Source organism: Arvicanthis niloticus, chromosome 14 (assembly GCF_011762505.2).
Source record: "Arvicanthis niloticus isolate mArvNil1 chromosome 14, mArvNil1.pat.X, whole genome shotgun sequence".
Lineage (NCBI taxonomy): Eukaryota > Metazoa > Chordata > Mammalia > Rodentia > Muridae > Arvicanthis > Arvicanthis niloticus.
The window spans coordinates 64,502,524-64,522,019 of record NC_047671.1 but is presented as its reverse complement, the minus strand read 5'-3'; the positions used below and the strand labels follow the sequence as shown (position 1 = coordinate 64,522,019).

At 38.6% G+C, this 19,496-nt stretch overlaps 1 protein-coding gene across 2 annotated transcripts in view; it reads right to left on the bottom strand.

Moving 5' to 3' along the window:
- Window positions 1–19,496, bottom strand: part of Ccdc178 (coiled-coil domain containing 178) — a 339,248-nt gene that overhangs the window by 199,459 nt on the left and 120,293 nt on the right. For both annotated transcript variants that reach the window (XM_076913040.1, XM_076913038.1), the window contains 5 exons: window positions 14,436–14,498; window positions 12,751–12,912; window positions 10,542–10,655; window positions 8,700–8,845; window positions 6,961–7,120 (listed from right to left, as the gene is read on the bottom strand). In XM_076913040.1, the coding sequence (XP_076769155.1) occupies window positions 6,961–7,120; window positions 8,700–8,845; window positions 10,542–10,655; window positions 12,751–12,912; window positions 14,436–14,498 (645 nt within the window). The remainder of the gene's footprint in view (window positions 1–6,960; window positions 7,121–8,699; window positions 8,846–10,541; window positions 10,656–12,750; window positions 12,913–14,435; window positions 14,499–19,496) is intronic.

Sequence of the window (19,496 nt, the reverse complement as noted above, 5' to 3'; positions counted from 1 at the left end):
GTGCTGGCTCCAGTCTCTGGGCCTGTTGTTTCTGTTCTTGTACTTCTTTCCATCTCATGAGGATTCAACTCTCGTTATGCTTTACTACATTTTTCCTTTCTTGGTGAATTCGTCTTGATGCTTCTGATGCAACATCTGCTCTTGAAGTTTCTCCAAGGGCATCTTCACCTAAACTCTTGGTCCCTGAGTTCTAGACTCAGGTTTAATATGCTACTGAGCCCCAAGCAGCTTCACCAAGTGTGTCACATTCGCTTAAATCCAGGTTCACATGTATTCTTTACTCCATATACTCTATTTATAGATAATCATGCCATGAAGTTTCCTGTTATCAGGGTTAGAACCCTCACATGCACATCTGGACAATGCTTCTCAGCATCAGCAGCAGAGCCATCAATATTCTGTCCATATGAGCAACAACAAAAACCTGAGCCCCTGGCCGTGGTAAGATGTTTGAATCTTACTCAGAAGGGGAAATACAACAGTAATCTGAAGTGGATGGAAACTGTTTGGAAAAGGGGATGGGGACTGGAACTTGGAGTGGGGATCAGTTGTAGGGACAGCTGTGGAGCACTGGTACAGAAAGTGAAATGAAATCATCAGGAGGGGGTGAGGTGGGAGGGATGGGAGGCCATCTCCAGGACTTGTCAGAGATCTTGGATGGCGGAGGCTCCAGGGAGTATATGAGGGTGACTCTAGTTGAGATCCCAGGCAGTGAGTGAGATGGAGCCTGAAGTGGCCACCTCCTGTAGCCTGGCAGGACTCTGAGTGGAGGGATAAGGACAGCAACCCACCCACAAAACTTTCAACCCAAAATTTGTCCTTCCTAGAAGTGCAGGGACAAAGATGGAGCAGAGACTGGTGGAAAGACTGACTGATGATTGGCCCAGTTTGAGACCTATCCCATGGGCAAGAACCAATCCCTAACACTAGTAATGATACTCTGTTATGCTTGCTTAAAGATCTCTTGTTGTGCTTGGAGCCTTGCATAACTATCCTCTGTGAGGGTCCACCAAACAGCTGACCAAAACAGAGGCAGATACCCACAGCTAAACATTAGACAGACTTGGGAAGTCTTGTGGAAGAGTTGGGGGAAAGTTTGAGGGACATGGAGAGGATAGGAACTCCACAGGAAGATCAACAGAGTCAACTAACCTTTACATCTGGGGGCTGTCAGAGACTGAACCACCAACTAAAGAGCATGCAAGGATACAGAGACTGACCTAGCACCACCCTTCCTGCCCCCCACTCCTACATGAATATGTAGAAGATGTACAGTTTGGTTTTCATGTGGGTCCCTCAATAACTGGAGCATGGGTTTACCCTGACTCTATTGCCTGACTGTTCCTCTAATTGGGCTACCCTGTCTGGTCTCAGTGAGAGAATGTACCTAGTCCCACAGTGATTTGAAGTGCCAGGGTGGGAAGGTATCCAGGAGGAACTTTCTCCTTGTCAGAAGAGAAGTGGAGATGAGGGGTAGGGGCTGTGTTGAGGGGTAGCTGGAAGGAGGTGGGCTTTAGCTGGGATGTAAAATGAATAAATAAATTAATGGAAAAATTTCTGGGCCCCGATCAGTATGAGCTCTTGGTGTCACTACAAAAGTCTTTGCTGGTACCACATCATCTAATATACTACATTCCTCTCTGATGCAGTGCATATGATCAGTAAATGTCAATCACTTTTATGTCATAGGAAACAGAAATATTCATCTTCTCACAATAGCACATAAAAGATCAGATCTGTGTGTAACTGTGAGTAGTGTAAATACATGTTCCTTTGTGTGTGTGTGTGTGTGTGTGTGTGTGTGTGTGTGTGTAGGGGGTTCAGAGGTCAATATTGGTGGTTTCTCCAATTGCTCTCCACCTTATTCTTTGAGACAGGTTCTCTAACAGAGCCTAGAAATTAATGATGCATCTGGGCTTTCTGCCCGTTGAGTTCCAGGGATCTGTCCTTAACTCTCGGGTTATAGATATGTACCACTGTGTTTGGCTTTTTCAGGGCTAATGATGTGTGGATAGTATCAAAATGCATTATGTACATGTATGGAAATGTCATAATGAAGCCTGCCATAATGTATAATTAATATATGCTAATAAAACTTAAGAAATTATGTATTTTTACTGATAGCATGCAGTGAATAAGGCACTTCAAAAATGGCAATTTACTGGAGAACAAAAAGCAACCGTAAAAGTATAATGTAAACTATGTTCACAAAATATTATCATTACATAGAAATGTATGCATAGAAAATTTGAAAAGGCAGATAGCCAGTGACTGTAAAAGGTGCCTCTGAGCTGCTGTGGGAGAAGAAAGCTAAAAATGGTGGCCCATTTTTGTATTCTATTCCAATTCCACATAGAGGTTCAGTGTTGTATTAGCAATAATTCCAAAGCCAAACAGAAAGATTCAAACAGAAGAAGCTCTTATTCTTAGTAAATCAAATATTCAGAATAGTTTAGTTATATTTAAGAACTAGGGTTATATGGGGTCCTGCGTCTGCTTTGCCCATAGGGTTCAGGCCGCTTGGGGAGGCAGGACGTGGGGAGTTTGACTGTGCTCACCCTGGCGCCAGGCGGGTGTCAGGCTATGGACATTGCTCTGGGGGTTGGGGAGCTCAGTGTGAGGTCCCAAGGACTGCCAGAGCTGACAGGAAGGCCCGGGGTTGTCTGGTTCTCAGGCTCTTGGGCAGCCAGGTGCCACTGGGAGGTGTGGAAGAGCTGAGAACTAAGTGGGGGCCCACGGGCTGGATCTAGCCTGGGGCCTAAAGGGGCAACAGCACCAGCTCAGTGCCTAGGGAATGAAAGTCCTTGGCTTGTCTGCAGGCTGCTTGGCTTGGAGGTCTTGGCTGGGGGCACAGAGAGGCATTCCACGGGAGCTTAGACGGCCAGCTCTTTAGGCAAAGGTCTTCCCCATTGCTCCCGACAGAAGATCCCGATGAAAAGAGACAGTCTATGACTTTAAAGCATTTATTGTCATGGCAGAGAGTGGATGAGTAAAACTACCCCAGTTTCTCAGGACAGACATGTCGTTAAACGCCTTTTACAGGGAGGAGGATCTGAGAAGGAACGCTTAATTGGCTAAGCCCTTCAGGCCTTTAGGTACCTCATTAAAATGGAGATCTGTCTTGAGGCTACATGACCACAGGTCACGTCCTCTAGTCTTCTACCGGTAGACAGGTTTGGGGCATTGCCCTTACATGACTGATGGCCACAAATCTATGCAGGGCTGCAGCCTCGTGTCAGGAGCCTGGTGACTGGGAGAGTGGTAAAATGCTTTCCATCCCTCAGGGTCACCAGGGTTTCCAGCCTGTGCTCCACCAGGGACCAGGCTGCCTTTCACGATCTTATACCACTACTGCGTTTAGCAGCGTTCTCTTGATTTCTAAGTGCTTATGATCACTTCAGGACTACGTCTGGGTAACACTATCATGTTCATGGATACAAAGCCAGAACTTCTTGTCACCTATCCTTAAAATTAAAAAGTACTTTTCTCAATCAGCCACAGATTTTAGGAAAACAATGCACCAAAGTCATGCTATTATGTGTGGCTAACTGAAACTTAATCATATCAGAAACACTGGTTAAGGAGATATTCGTGGTGTGAGTCACGTTCCTCATGGTAAGCTTCATGGTATGTTAAAATGGCTTCTGTATCAGTAAGGAGGATTATTCATGCTAAGGAAATTCCTTGGTCAATTCCTCTGCTTCATAGATTCATTATGTGTCAGTTTTCCATTATTGAGACCACAGACTATGTGGTTATTTTCTTTCTTATAATGACCATCAATATTTCTGGTAATTGGATGAAGGTTGCAGTTTACCAGTTGAGTGTTGTCATGATACTTTTTATCTATTTTCAAATAATCTATCTTCCTGCTGGTGCAGGTTTGAATTCATAGAATGCCATTACTCAACACAGAGTGCTGTGAACATTGTCCCACTTATCAAATGGCTGGGAAATGAAGAAATGATGTGTAGGCAACCAGAGAACTAACTCATACATTGTAATACACTTTGAAATTAGAGCCGAGGTTAAGTAGATTTTTTTGCTAGTTAGGTGCCTGGCTAATGAATGAGTTGGGTTTTCCATTTTGCAAGGAGCCAAGCATTCTCCATGTGAAAAAGGTAAAGAAATGATGACTTGGACAATGTTGGAGTCCTCTAACCAGAAGTGGTAGCTCCTTACACAGGGACATAGGTAGCGATGATAAAGAGGAAAATAAACTTTGGAAGATAATGCAAGAGAGAGTCTGTGTATGGACTCAACATAGAAATTGTTTTCCCAGGGTAGTTTATTGCTCTTCCCTCATAACACAAATTACAAAGAGCAGAGCATGGCTGCAGGAAACAACAGACAAACAACAACAATAAATGAATTTAAAAAAAAAACAAGAGAGAAAATTTGGCATGGGAAAGACTGCGTGGCCAAGAACACAGGAACAGTGTAGTGACCCTCTTACTAGTTGCTTGCACATTTAAATCTAGCGTGCTCTTTTACTTGCTTGGTCAACACTATAGTAGATAAGTAGATATTATAGGGTTTCCCCCCTAAACAATGTCTAAAGATGATCTAACAATTATGATCAATTCTTCTGCCCAAAGGGGACAGTTCAGATCAATAACACCAAGTTTGCCTTTCACATAACGTTTCCCTTCTTGGATTGTCGTACAAAGGTATTTATGAACTCACTCAGTTTCTAAAGAGGAATGGCATTATGCTTGCTGGGAGGAATCAGAATGTGTTACACCACTTTGCCACTAAAGCCCTAATGTGAACCCCACATAAAACATGCTCCTAATGAGGAGACCTGGTCATCAGTGAGCTCTGAATTTTCTTATCACACAGATAAACACTCTGCTTTGGGTCACATGTGGCAAACTATTAGGATAGTTCTATATAAGACAGTTAAGAATCAACTTCATACACTTAGGTTCTTGGTGAGCATTAATAATTGGGGTATTCCAAGTAATTCTTCAAGGATAAAAATCAATAGAGGATTTACCTATTTCACGAGGGCAGATATAAGGTGTGGAAAATGTTTCATACATGATGAAGGACATACGGGAGCAGGAGTGGGGGAAGGAGGAGAAGAAAGAGAATGGTATCAGTAAAGAACAGGAATGTTCTCTGAAGTATTTGGACTATCAGGTTGGTGCAGTAGGAATACACTCTTGAAAGTACACTCACTTCTCGCTACTATCATGCACGTATGTGGCCAGCAAACTTATCAAAGGAGGCAGCATCCATCCACTCATGCAAGGCTGTGTATATCTATCTAGTCATCCATTCATGCCCCTAGCTTTTATTGACTTCCTCCTCTGAGTTCTGAGCTTTCAAGACATGGGGGTGGGGGTTGGGGGGGGGGAGAACCGATTCCTGCTGTCATCAAAAAAGCATTTTGATCACAGGAGCCCAGTTGACAAAAACAGGCACCAACCTGAGAGACAGTCAAAGGGGTCAAGATGAAGACCAGTGCTCAGCAAAACATGGAGCCATACTAGGCTTGTAAGAGTCTCCCACATGGAGACTTGGTGGTGGGAGTGGAAAGGCAAGAACTGGCTTTTGAGTGAAAAGAAATGTAAATTTCTATAAGCTAGCAGCTAGTTACTTCAGGTATTTTTTTTTTCTTCAAGTATTTTCCACTGACCATTTTGCTTGTTTTGTTTTTGTTTGTCTTGTTTTTCTATTTCCTTAATTATTGTTCTGGTGAAGTGTTGAACCTCTGCTCAAAAAGTGATTGCTGAGACCCTACATGTGCTTGGCACCAGGAGGACTGTAAAATGTGTCAAATCAGGAAAGTGATTCTACAGTTGCAACAATATACAGGCTGAGAAACAGTGGTCAGTAACTTAGTCTTGTATCAAGAGTTGGTTTTTATTGTCAGTGTCCCAGTCCCCACCCCACGGGTCACACACCAGACAAGACTTGGCCACCAGACTTCCCAGAATTTCTTCACAAGGGAGGAGGCATCACATATTGCCACTAGATGGCGCCCAGTATTTTCATTTTTAAGAAAGAAAAAAGCCTCTTTTCTATATAATAACCATATTCAAGTAAAAAACTGTTACTTACCATCTCTACTTATGAAACTATGATTAATTTAATAATAATTTCATCATAATATGAATTAAAACCACCACAAACCCTCATGTGGGGTCATTAGGCCAGTTTAAAAAATATTAAGTCTGTTTTCCTTTACGTAAGAAAAAGAATTTGAAATACATTTATCAAAACAGAATATTAGTAGGATTAAAATATCTGATAAGAGTATCCTAAGTAGTTTGGAAAAAATTAATTTTAATATATAAAATTTTTGTTTTTAGAACTGTCTCATTGCACAAATTAACAAACATGATTTAAAATCTATTTTTAAACTTTTACTAGTTAGTTGCAATTGTATATAACAAAATTATTGTACACTGAAAAGTGGGATAGTAATTTCTGAACTAATGCCTGTATATAGTTATAGTCTAAGTAAAATTTAATATGGACAGCTTTACATAATTTGATTAATAAAATTCAGGTGCGGTACATACATTTTGGTACATGATTTCAAAATGTTATACACATTTTTAAAGGAACAAATATGAGGTGTTCTCATTTACCCAGTGAAAGTCTCTTGTAATACTCAAATAATGCTTATGTGGAATAAAATATTTCTACTGAAAGTCTAAATATAGTTCTGCAATGAACACAGCTTACATTTTTACAACAGAAGACTTGCAAATAGAATAAGGCACAATAATAAAGTCAGAACACATTAAAAAGTACCATGTCCTGGGTGAATATGTAACAACTACTTTGGAAAGAAACTGAAAAGTCACAGGTTTATTGTACAAACAGAATGATGTATAAAACCTAAGTACCCCTGCCACACCAGAACAAAAAATTAAGTGTGTGCTGTTTATCTGACTACTGTTACACTCTTTCATTTTCAAATGTTTTAAAGTAGGGCTGACTCACCTTGATGTTCTCCAGGGTGACCTTCCTCATGTCTATAAGCCTTCTGAACTTCCTCTCCTCATCGAAGATCCTTTCTTCACAGTGCTGTTTCTCTTTTACGAGATGGTCATACACACCATGCACGTGTTCCCTGTCAAAACGCAGCTTTATGAACTCATCCCTGTGGGGAAAGAGTTTCACATGTGAGCTCAGTGGTTGTCAAAGGAAAAACACTAGCCTTTAAACAGCATCAGCAAGAAGACAACAGTGTCAACAACAAACAAACTACGAGAGTAACAACTAGTGCTGAACTGTGATCAGAACACACAATAATCACTGAGGAATTATACTGTCATAGAGACTTTTGTCAGGTCATGGCAAGGGCACAAGCACTTAATACAAAACCTGAATAAGATTGGCATCTTATAGATTTAGCATAACTCATATAATTTTAAGTTTATATCTTTCAGACCCATACTATTGTTTCAGGTATTAATATTTTAAGCAATGTGTTTTCTTGCTTTCTTACATAATATAACAAAGGCAAATTAGCCATTTGGAGATAATAGCTAAGTGACCATGACCATGTTGAAAATGTTACTAAATAAAGACCTGTTGGGTAGACTGAGTTGACTCCACTAAACATCTGGTATTGAACTGTGCATAGTTGATTGTTTAATTGCTTTTATTTGTATGCCTGTGTGTGTACATGTGCATGCCTCCATGGGTGTGCATGTGCGTTTGTGTGTGTGTATGTGTGTGTGTGTGTGAGTTTGTGTGATGTACACAGATGTGAATGAAAGCTTTTGTGTGAGTCAGAGGCTCTCCTGTGCTAAGACTGGGAATGGAACTTAGGCTGTCAAGTATGCACAACAAGCATAGCAAGTGTTTTATCCCTTTAGGTATCTCCAAGGACCACTTTTATTATCCCCATGTCCTGTGATGTATATGTGTGTATATAAGTATATATATGTATGTGTACATATATACATATTTACATACGTATGTATATGTATATACATATGTATATATGTATGTATATATGTATGTATGTATATATGTATATATGTATGTATATATGTATGTATATATGTATGTATATATGTATATATATATACACACATACATATATATATTCCTAATGTGATAAGTCAATATTATTATAATCAGTATGTAAGCATAATGTTTAACAGGCAGAACCAATATGAATACAGGAGGAGAACATAAGTGGGTTCCACATGAGGGCACATGGACCCTGTGTGAACCTTCAAGCACCATCACAGAGGAGCCCAGGCCCATTTTCACTGAGAGCATCCCTTGTTTATGAGGGGAGATCACAAGAGGGCACTAAAAAGGGGAGATGTGAACAGATGATAGGGGATTCTATAGAATCTGTTTCTAAATTCTTCCCTCAAAACTGTTAGAGGACAACCATGAATTATTAAACAAGGTTCACAAACACTAACAATGTGTTGAATTAACAAAAAATATTAATACCAGAGAGAGAATGTTTACATATGTGGGGAAAGCAAACAATTCCCAGTTATTAAAATAAAAATAAACTCAGAGAGAAATAAAGAGTGAAAGCAACTTCTGATTATACTCATACAAACAAAAATGATTAAATATCATGTGTCATCACATAAATTTGATAAAATTCTGAAGAAAAATAGGAACTATCATGAGAATAAATTTTAAATATGAAAATCTGATTTTATGAATCTCATGTTAAGTATGATGATTATTTTGACAAAACTTACTGCAACTTTTCAAGTTTATCTTCACAATTTGTCCTTTCCAGATTCATTATCCTTATCTCCTTAGTCAGCTCGATGGTTTTCTCTTGGAGAACAATTGTTTTGCCTCTAGCTGACTGTATTTCTTGATGAATTATTGAGCCTCTTCCCTACAGAAAGTTTCAAAGAAGACTTAGATTTTCAAGTCTTTGGAATTCAGAGACATAGTTGCATGGACTCTACAGAGATTAAGAGAGCTGCAATTCCTTAGCAACTCGGGCAATGATGGAACCTTGTGCTTCTCACTATTGAGAGGCGCTTCCTGAAAGGATAGAAACACATCTTTTTCTTTTTGCCTTCCCACCCACTTAGACAGCAGCCAGTTGTCACTCCATATGTTCTAAAACATACATGAGTACTCTGGTGTACACACACACACACACACACACACACACACACACACATGTGCATACACTCAAAATGGAAATGGCCAGGTGGCTAAGTAAACACAGATATTTTTCTATGTCAAACAACACAAAACAACATTTCATCAGCAAAAGTTTCCCCTGTTGATTCTGGGAAATTAATTCTATGTTGAGATGTTTCTTAGGTGAGCTGATCTCCAATAAGGTGCTGTATAATTAAGAAACCTAGACTCAATGTAATTACCACCAACAAAAACATGGTTAACATATTTACCCTAGCAAAATAGAGGGGTGTGTCATCATATTACTGCACAAAGCTGACTAAAGTATTTGTATGAGTGACCAAAGTAGCTTTAGACATCTCAACGAACATGCTTTCTGAAACAGACATCTTTCTAATAAATGACTTAAAAGTTTAAAATTGTGTATTGTAATTAAATTATAATCTTTAAAAAATAAACTATATTGCCAAATTGTACATCATTATTATAATTTATTAATGATTAAAGTTGCTGCATCTGAGTATACTTTCTAGTTGAAAAGCAAATTTCTGATAAACGATGATTTCATAAATTTAAAAAGATCAGATTACTAGACTTAGGGCCAAAACTTTTATAACCATTCTTCTCTTCCTTTCCCTTCCCTGTCTCCGCTCCTTTTCCTTTCAGTCCTCTTTCTGTTTTTTCCTCCCATTTTAGGTCTGTCACATACAATGGAACGGAACGAGTAACTTACACATAGTGATCATTTACTCCTTCCAGAAAAATGGGCTGACAAGTTCAGGAATAAAGGGCAAGCAGATTTGTTGTCCGCTGAGGGCTTCTCCGCCCCCCAAAAGATGATCTCTGTTGCACACTCACACGGGGAAAGGAGTGCGTTTGGACTCCATGAATGGTTTTTAAAGGCATTGATCCCAGTCACAAGGATGGGGTTCCCATTATTTCATCTGCTCAGCTAGCTAATTGCCTCTGGGTTCGCTAAACAACCTCCAAAAGCAGAGACTGCTCTGAAGGAAAGATTATGGGAGGACAGTAGCATTCTTTTGCTCCTTCCCATTGGTCCCATCAGGCCTCACACACACACACTTCTCCCCCCCCATCCCCACCCCAGCCCTTTCATCTTTCTTTTGCTTCACTGCTTCCTTGAAGCTACAAGGAGAGGTCAGTATGTGATTAAAGAGAGAGTGGCAGGTTCTTGCATAAACCCAGTGTGAATTTTGGGTTGCTTGGAATGTTTTCCTGCTAAAGATGACGTGCCTTATAGACTAAAGCAGTGGGGAAAAGAGACTTCTTGAATGCAGGGTGTGTGTGTGTGTGTGTGTGTGTGACATGTAAATGTATGTGTATGTGAGAACAATTTAAGACACAGGCATCTCCCCACAATCATATATGATGAGTTTTCATTGATGTAAGAAATAAAAATTGAAAACTGAAAATTTCACCTCGGTTTTTGTGAGTTGCTTGCGGCTTTTCTTGCTCTTTTTTCGTAATTTTTTCTTTGTTGCATCTACTCTTTTTTTAACATGTTCTTTCCTCTTCCGTATGTCACGAAACATCTAGAAGACACTCTGATTTTACACGGTGTAACATTTGTGATCCACTGGTTTAGATAAACTGTATGCAGTAACTATCTTAATAATCTTAGTGTCTGTTTTAACATATGCAAGGAAAGGATTACTGCCTGTAAGTTCTAGGCTATGACACCACAAATCTCAAATTGTGTTTGAATGATCTAAATCATGGAAAGTCTATCTGTTTCAGTTAAATAAGCAAAAAGGATGAGCATATACATAGAATAATATTTTATATATTAGATATTTAATATATAAATATATTTCTATTAAATATATAAAATATCTTAAATATTATATATATTAAGTATTTAAGATATAAGTATATTAAGTATTTAAGATATAAGTGAAGCTCTAAACACAAACGGTCAGAAACCATTATCAAAAAGAAAACACACAAATGCTTATTCATTCCCAGACTTGGTACTAAATGGTCAGTTCTTTTCATTTATTACCTATTAAAACATAAAATAAGAAATGATTGGTGAGCAATGAGAACACATAAAGCCATGACTATTAGAATATGAAAAGAAAACAAAAATCATTAAAGGTTGGTGGGATTCATTATTATACAATACAAATTAGACAATGACATTGAGATATTTGAGATAATTAAATGCCACCATCAATGTAAGAGAAAGTCATTATTAAAACCACTTAACCCTCTCAGTTTAGTACAGGTTAGGTGTTTGTCATGTATGTCCAGTGGGATCCCTTTCAGAAGCCTCCATTTGCTCAGTGTGGTTAGGCCTATGTTTTCTGTAGTTTATAATATAAGAAAACTTTCTTGCATTTTACATAGAGAGACTTTGAAAGTTGAGATAAATACTTTTAACAGTGAAAGGACAATATAAACCCACCTGTCTTCATTTAAGGAACAGACCATAAAATCCAGGAACAAGTTCATAAAACCTCCTCCCAAAGAACAACCTGGGAATAACCACAGGAATAGGAGAGTATCTTATCTCAGGATGGGCTACCTGTGCTGGGCAGCCCTATCTTATCCTGTGACATAAGAATGCAGACTGCTGACTACCTGGCACAAACCAATCAGAAGCCAACCCCTGTCACACCCCCCCCCCCAGCACCTATCAATGTAATTTTAGATTACCTAATCCTTCTAGAATTTTCCCCTAATTTCCTTTAAGAAGGCCTATGTGCCTTTGTCTAGGGTTGCCATTTCAAAGAATAGTTGAACCCTGAATGCAACTGGTTGATTCTGAAGAATAAATGTTCTTCATTTTTGCATACTATCTGAGTCTGGGGTCTCCTTCAGTGATTTTTGGACCCTTACAAGATTAATACTTTGTAACTCATATTTTAACAACAAAAAACATTTTGAAAATTGTTAATAGCCAAAGGTCCAAAGTTACACCATCATTTGCAAAGGAAGAACAATGTTGCCAAATTGCCCCAAGTCTATGTGTGTCCTCCCTGCAGAGAAAGACAAGAATTCATTGCTCTTACCACACCCTCCAGCTCTCTGAAAGATAAATGATAGCATGTACACATATTTTTTATGATTTTTTCCCTTTGGGAAGGGCCAGTAATATCAGTTACTGACAGAAACTTGCAGTTTTGAAAATATTTTATCCATATTTGCTTTATTTTTCACCCTAGCTGTCTTAACTTTTATATGCACCAAAAACTTACCTGGAAAATGTCATGATACTTCATGTTTTATATTCAAGTCAACATAATCTTTTAGCATCTCATTAAGAAGCAGTGGAGATTGAATCAAGTGCTTTGTGCTGGGCAATCTCACCAGGCCAGTCACTGCTCACTCAGTTTGAAAACAGTTTGGTCTAAGTATAGTGTAAGATAGATTATAGAGTTGTAGACAGTGGGCCTTGCCAGATAGTTCTTAAATTAATTAACAATGGTATGATCATGAAAGAGTAACAACTTGGAGGGTTTGTGGTTTTCCTATACAAAACCATATATATATATATATATATATATATATATATATATATATATATATATATTCACATACATTACTCAGTAACCAATATATTCCAAAAAGTAGATGATTAGTTATGAATACATTTTTATGTAATGAATTATTGTAAATGCTTACATTTAAGTGTTGTTTGTGAAGGTACCTGATTCTCACAGCTTCTGCTTCTAATTCTTTCAGCGGCTCCTCTACTTCTGACAAAGCCAACTTATAGAGTGCTTTTCTTCTTAAAAACTCCTGCATCTCAACAAACTGAGATTCTTCAATGGAGTACAGCCTTTTCTGCCAACAGAGATTGCAAACCATTCATTCATTTATTGTTAATTATACACACGTTTATTAAAAAGTGCTATCATCTGAAAATCAAATACTATAGTCTCCAATAGAAAAGCAAGAGGAGATATTACGGCATTTTAAACAGCACATATACATGAAAAAAAAAAGAGGAAAACAATAAATGGGCAAGAAAGATCAGACATTGTCAAGTACCTGCTGGAGACCAGTAAGTGCAAGCACATACTTGAAAGTTGTAAGTGGCAAACGAGCAGGGAAGTTATAAGAAAATATTACGCAGAAATAACTTGATTGACTTTGAAAATATTGAAGAAATATCATAAAAACCTACAGAAGTTCCCCTTTATAGAGTTAGATTAAGGATGCAGACAATTTTACATCACATTGTTGAGGTGGTTTTTTTTTGTTTTGTTTTGTTTTTTGTTTTTGCTATGTATTATAATTCTAATACTGATCCCTGAGCTCTGGTTGCACCAGGGAAGAGAGAATCTATAAGTAGACCCAAGTGACTCTATGTAATCTTGCCCCCTAAGTTATCTTTGATTAGAGAATAAAGATGCCTATAGCCTATAGTTGGGCAGAAGAAAGAAAGGCAGAGATTTCGTTCCCAGAGGAGTTGAGGTCTAAGGCAGGGACCACAAGGAGGGTGAGAAGATGGAGAGAGGAGAGGAAGCCATGGGGTACTAATCTTGTAAACATGGCCATGAGGGCTCATCAATTGGAGTTAAGAGCTGCCCAGGTGGAGCATGACAATGTATAATTTGGGTTTATTGATCGGGAATTAGATTTTAATACCTTCGAGGGTAGCTGTCTGCCCAACACTAGTGCTGATTAAGGGTTATTATAAATATAAAAGTTGTATGTCTTTTATCTGGAATCCAAGTAACCAAAGGCAGGTAGAAATTCCCGATTGAGATTAAATGTTTTCTACATCACATGAGCATGGTCTCTTTTGTCTTGTGAGTTTAATTTTTCAATCTTAACAATCCCAAATTCACATATATGTATTTCTGAAGGGGAAACATTCTGGAACACATTAGAGTACCAAGCTTGGTTCGAAAAGATAAACAAGATTGAAAAATGAAACTTGGGTTGGTTAGTTATTATACTTCCATTCCAAAGACCTTCTATAGAAATATCATAGCACATTTTTTTCAGGGTTAAATAAAGAGATTCCAGTGAAAGACACTAAAAGTAAAGAAAATGTAACATCATCAGAAAGCAAACTAAGGAGTTAGACAGTTTGGAATAAGAGTCTACTGCCCTTTCACTAGACTGGCAGAAATTCCCATTAAGCCACAAAATGAGATATGTGCATGGGAGGTCAGTTTCTTTATGCATGATCAGACACTCTAGTTGTACACAGAGGCCAACTGTCATCAGCTAAGGAGAGAAAAGTGCTGGCTTGCAAACCAAGCAGTGACAAAAGATGCCTCATTACAAGCAAATTTAAAATGCTAAGTAAAATGCAAATTAAAGGAAGAAGAAAACAGAAGCCAAATTAGTATTACCTGAATCTCAATCCCTGTAGCTATGTCACTTCTCATGAGCCTCTTCAGAAATTCTTCTCTAGTCTGTATGTCAAAAAGTTGTCAAATGAAGAGTTTATTCTCAGAATATATAAAAATAAAAGTTTTAGCTGCAGTTACTAATACAAGATACAGTTTATTTGTATAGGAATAAACAGAAAATTAGACATTATTTGTGCATATTATAACTATTTTAAAGATATTAATATTATTTGAGACAAAGCATTTAAATGATATACAGGAAACAGTTTTATCTAGGTTGTATCTTATAGTTCCAACTTGAAAATAAAGTCAAAGAGTAAAACCTAAATTATCTTTGACTCCCTTTCTTTTAGAAAAATGGATTCTTTTAGTACTACTTTCCAGCATAAATACTATGAATGTTGAAAGCAAAATAGATATAATCATGTGTGATGCATGCACAGTGTTATTATAACCTCCAATTGACTGAGAATTTTTTTTATTTTTCAAGAAAAATGCATTCTTTGAGAATTAGTAGTCCAAAGTGATAGAAAGCATCTTTCCTTTGTCCCCTGAATAATGATCTTAATTATTCAGTCTGGCTTTGAAATGACACAGACCAGCATCTGAAGTCATTCTGTAGATCTATCTGCCTTGTGATTACACTGCAGTCCTAGATCTGAGAGTTGAGCTGGTCTACCTTCAGGCTGCTCTCCAGATTGAAAAGAGACACTCAGGTTTGCAAAGAGGAATCACAGATTCTTAACAGTTTATGATGTCCCCACTTCATTGCTGACCCCATAGTTATATCTGGTCTACAGAGGCAATAAGGAGAAGTAAGTACACTGGTTCATCTTCCAGCCCTTCCTTTACCCAGACAGCAGTGAGAATTAAGATTGTTTATCCAAGCAGCAGAGTATTCCTGCTACAGTTGGTAAGGCTAGTGCTAGTGCCTGTGCTCACATTCTTTGAACCCAGGTTCCATGTCATTAACGCTTCATACAAGTTTCCACTCTTTGTTGCTTGTTAAATTGTATTCATAACAAATTGATTGAAAAAAATAAAACCAAAACAAAAGTAACTAACACAAAAGTGCCTCAGTTTCACCCATCCCATTGCTGTGATAAGGTACCCTGACAAATGTGTGGACAAAGGACAAAGGAATTATTTGGTTCACAGTTTGAAGTTAGAGTCCACCATTGGTGGGGAGTCAAGGTGGTAGGACTTGAGCAGCTGGTCACACTACCTGACAGAGACATGTGATATAGTTCCTTCAGTCTTCTTAGTCAATACCATATAGAACCAGCAAGCAAGCATGGGCCTTCAGATTTGTCCCAGGTTGGACTAAGTTTCCAAGAGGGACCTTCTGAGTATCAGTTCTCAGGACTAAGCTGTACAAGGAAGGAGGATGATTTTAAGCAAGGAAAGGAATCTAAGCAGTTCCACCCAACAGGCTAGAGAGAAATGGTGCCCTCAACAGGCAAGCCTTAGTTGAACTATGGCTAAAATAGAAATGTGCCTAATGTGTGTGATCATCTTATCATAACTTCATAACTAAATATGTAAAATAGCTACTATAGCCCATTTTTTTTCTATTGGAAAACTGTGACAAATGCTTAAATAGCCTAAAAACTTAAAGCTGGCAGCTTCTATGTCCAAGAGCTTTACCCATGGCTGAGTAAGTTGGCATTCTAATTCACACAACCTGATGACTCTAAGGGACTTGATCCTGACGGTTTGGCCTCCTCATGGTTTCTAGATTCTTCAAACCCTACAAAGTGATAGGCAGTTTCATGTAGAGCCATCAGTTTCCTTTTGCCTGTCTCCTTGACAGGCAGCTATACCAGGCTGTCTCTGAAGCACATCTGTCTTGGTAGATCATGGCTCAGGAGCCTATATTAGAGGTGATTGAGAGGTGAGACTTGGAGTGAAGATATGTCAGTCTGATAGTAACTCCATAGTAGGCTATAAAATGGAATATGCCCTGCACAGTCATGGGCTCCTCAGAGGTGCTCCTGTAATTGCGCAACATGAATCCAGTAGCTGTAGACGACAAACCCAGGAGGAAATGAGCACAGATCACTAGGAGGTTGAGTTAACACAAGGCCCAGCATATGAGCTGCTTCCTCAAACTCTATTGCACCATTGCTGGAAAGGCTCAAAGACAGGAGCTGGAGCATGGCAGAGACTGCAGTAGTTGTGAAAAGCTTTGCTGTTTTAACATTTATTGGACCCCGCTTTGGAGAATGTGCTGATTTTACATGTGTTTTATGGGTACAGGAATCTTTGCTTGGTTGTATGGCTGGATGTCCATGGAAATTTGTGCATATTGGAACTGTGTAGAGCAGTGTTTCTGAACCTTCCTAATGCTGCGACTCTTGCTCCCATCAATCATAAAATTGTTTTATTTACTACTTCGTAACTGCAATTTTGCTACTATTATGAATCATAATGTAAACATATGATATGCAGGCTATCTGATATGCAACCCCCCTGAAAGGGTCATTCAACCCTTAAATGGATCACGACCCACGTGTTGAGAACCAATGGTATAATTAAGAGGAGGCTGGAGACCCACCCACTACAGTTAATGTGGTACATTGTAGATGGTGTACACACACACACACACACACACACACACACACACACACACACACATTTATCTTCATAGCCTCTTGGTGAGATATCAATGGCTAGTTCACCTATCTTAACATACACTTGCAATGGTCAATTATGGTGGTTCTGGTTGGTTGATATTGTTGTTCTTCCTATGGGGTTGCAAACCCCTTCAACTCCTTCAGTCCTTTCTCTAACTCCTCCATTGGGGACACTGTGCTCAGTCCAGTGGTTGGCTATGAGCATCCCCCTCTGTATTTGGCAGGTTCTGGCAGAGTCTATCAGGAGAGAGCTAAGTCAGGCTCCTGTCATCATGCACTTCTTGGCATCCACAATAGTGTCTGGGTTTGGTGACTGTGTATGGGCTGGTTCCTCAGGTGGGGCAGTCTCTGGATGGCCTTTCCTTCAGACTCTGTACCACACTTTGTCTCAGTATATCCTCCCATGAATATTTTTCCCCCTTCTAAGAAGGACCAAAGCATCCACACTTTGATATTCCTTCCTCTTGAGCTTCATGTGGTCTGTAAATTGTATCTTGGGTATGCCAAGCTTTTGGGCTGATATGCACTTAACAGCGAGTGCATACCATGTGTGTTCTTTTGTGACTGGGTTACCTCACTCAAGATGATTTTCTAGTTACATCCCTTTGCCTAAGAGTTTCATGAAGTCATTCGTTTTAATAGCTGAGTAATATTCCATTGTGTAAATGTACCACATTTTCTGTATCCATTCCTCTGTTGAAGGACATCTGGGCTCTTTCCAGCTTCTGGCTATTATAAATAAGGCTGCTATGAACATAGTGAAGCATGTGTCCTTGTTATATGTTGGAGCATCTTTGGGTATATGCCCAGGAATGGTATAGCCGGGTCCTCAGGTAACACTTTGTCCAATTTTCTTAGGAACCACCAGACTGACTATGAGAGTAGTTGTACCAGCTTGCAATCCCATAAACAACGGAAGAGTGTTCCTTTTTCTCCACATCCTCGCCAGCATCTACTGTCACCTGAGTTTTTGATCTTAGCCATTCTGACTAGTGTGAGGTGGTATCTCAGGGTTGTTTTGATTTGCATTTCCCTGATGACTAAGGATGTTGGACATTTCTTTAGGTGCTTTTCAGCCATTCAGAATTTCTTACATGAGAATTCTTTGTTTAGCTCTGTACTGTATTTTTAATAGGGTTATTTAGTTCTCTGGAATCTAACTTCTCGAGTTCTTTGTATAGACTGGATATTAGCCTTCTATTGTATGTAGGGTTGGTAAAGATCTTTTTCCAATCTGTTGGTTGTCATTTTGTCCTATTGACAGTGTCCTTTGCCTTACAGAAGCTTTGCAATTTCATGAGATCCCATTTCTCGAATACTGATATTAGAGTATAAGCCATTGGTGTTCTGTTCAGAAAAATTTCCCTTGTGCCCATGTGTTTGAAGTTCTGCCCACTTTCTCTTCTATTAGTTTCAGTGTATCTGGTTTTATGTGGAGGTCGTTGATCCACTTGGACTTGAGGTCTGTACAAGGAGATAAGAATGGATAGATTTTCATCTTTCTACATGCTAATTGCCAGTTGAACCAGCTTCATTTGTTGAATATGCTGTCTTTTTCCCACTGGATAGTTTTAGCTCCTTTGCCAAAGGTCAAGTGACCATAGGTGTGTGGGTTCATTTCTGAGTCTTCAATTCTATTCCACTGACTTTCCTGCCTGTCTCTGTACCAACACCATATAGTTTTTTTTTGTTTTTTTGTTTTTTTTTTTTTTTTTTTTTTTTTTTTTTTTTTTTTTTTTTATCACTATTGCTCTGTAATACAGCTTGAGGTCAGGGATGGTGATTCCCCCTGAAGTTCTTTTATTGTTGAGAATGGTTTTTGCTATTCTGTTTTTTTTCCCCCAGAGGAATTTGCAAATTGCTCTTTCTAACTCTATGAAGATTTGAGTTGGAATTTTGATGGGGATTGCATTGAATCTGTAGATTGCTTTCTACAAGATGGCCATTTTTACTATATTAATCCTGCCAATCCATGAGCATGGGAAATATTTCTGTCGTCTGAGATCTTCTTAGATTGTATATTATTTGTGACTATTGTGAAGGGTGTCATTTTCCTAATTTCCTTTCAGCTTGTTTATCCATTAATTAGAGGAAGGCTACTGATTTGTTTGAATTAATTTTATATCCAGCCACTTTGCTGAAGTTGTTTATTAGGTTTAGGAGTTCTCTGGTGGAAGTTTTGGGGTCACTAAGTATACTATCATATCATCTGCAAATAATGATATTTCCCCTTCCTTTCCTATTTGTATTCCTTTGACTTCTTTTTCTTGTCTAATTGCTCTGCTAGGATATCCAGCACTATATTGAATAAGTAGGGAGAGAGTGGGCAGCCTTGTCTATTCCCTGATTTTAGTGGGACTGCTTCAAACTTCTCTCCATTTAGCTTGCTTTGAACCTGATATCTGTCTAGAAAATTGTCCTTTTC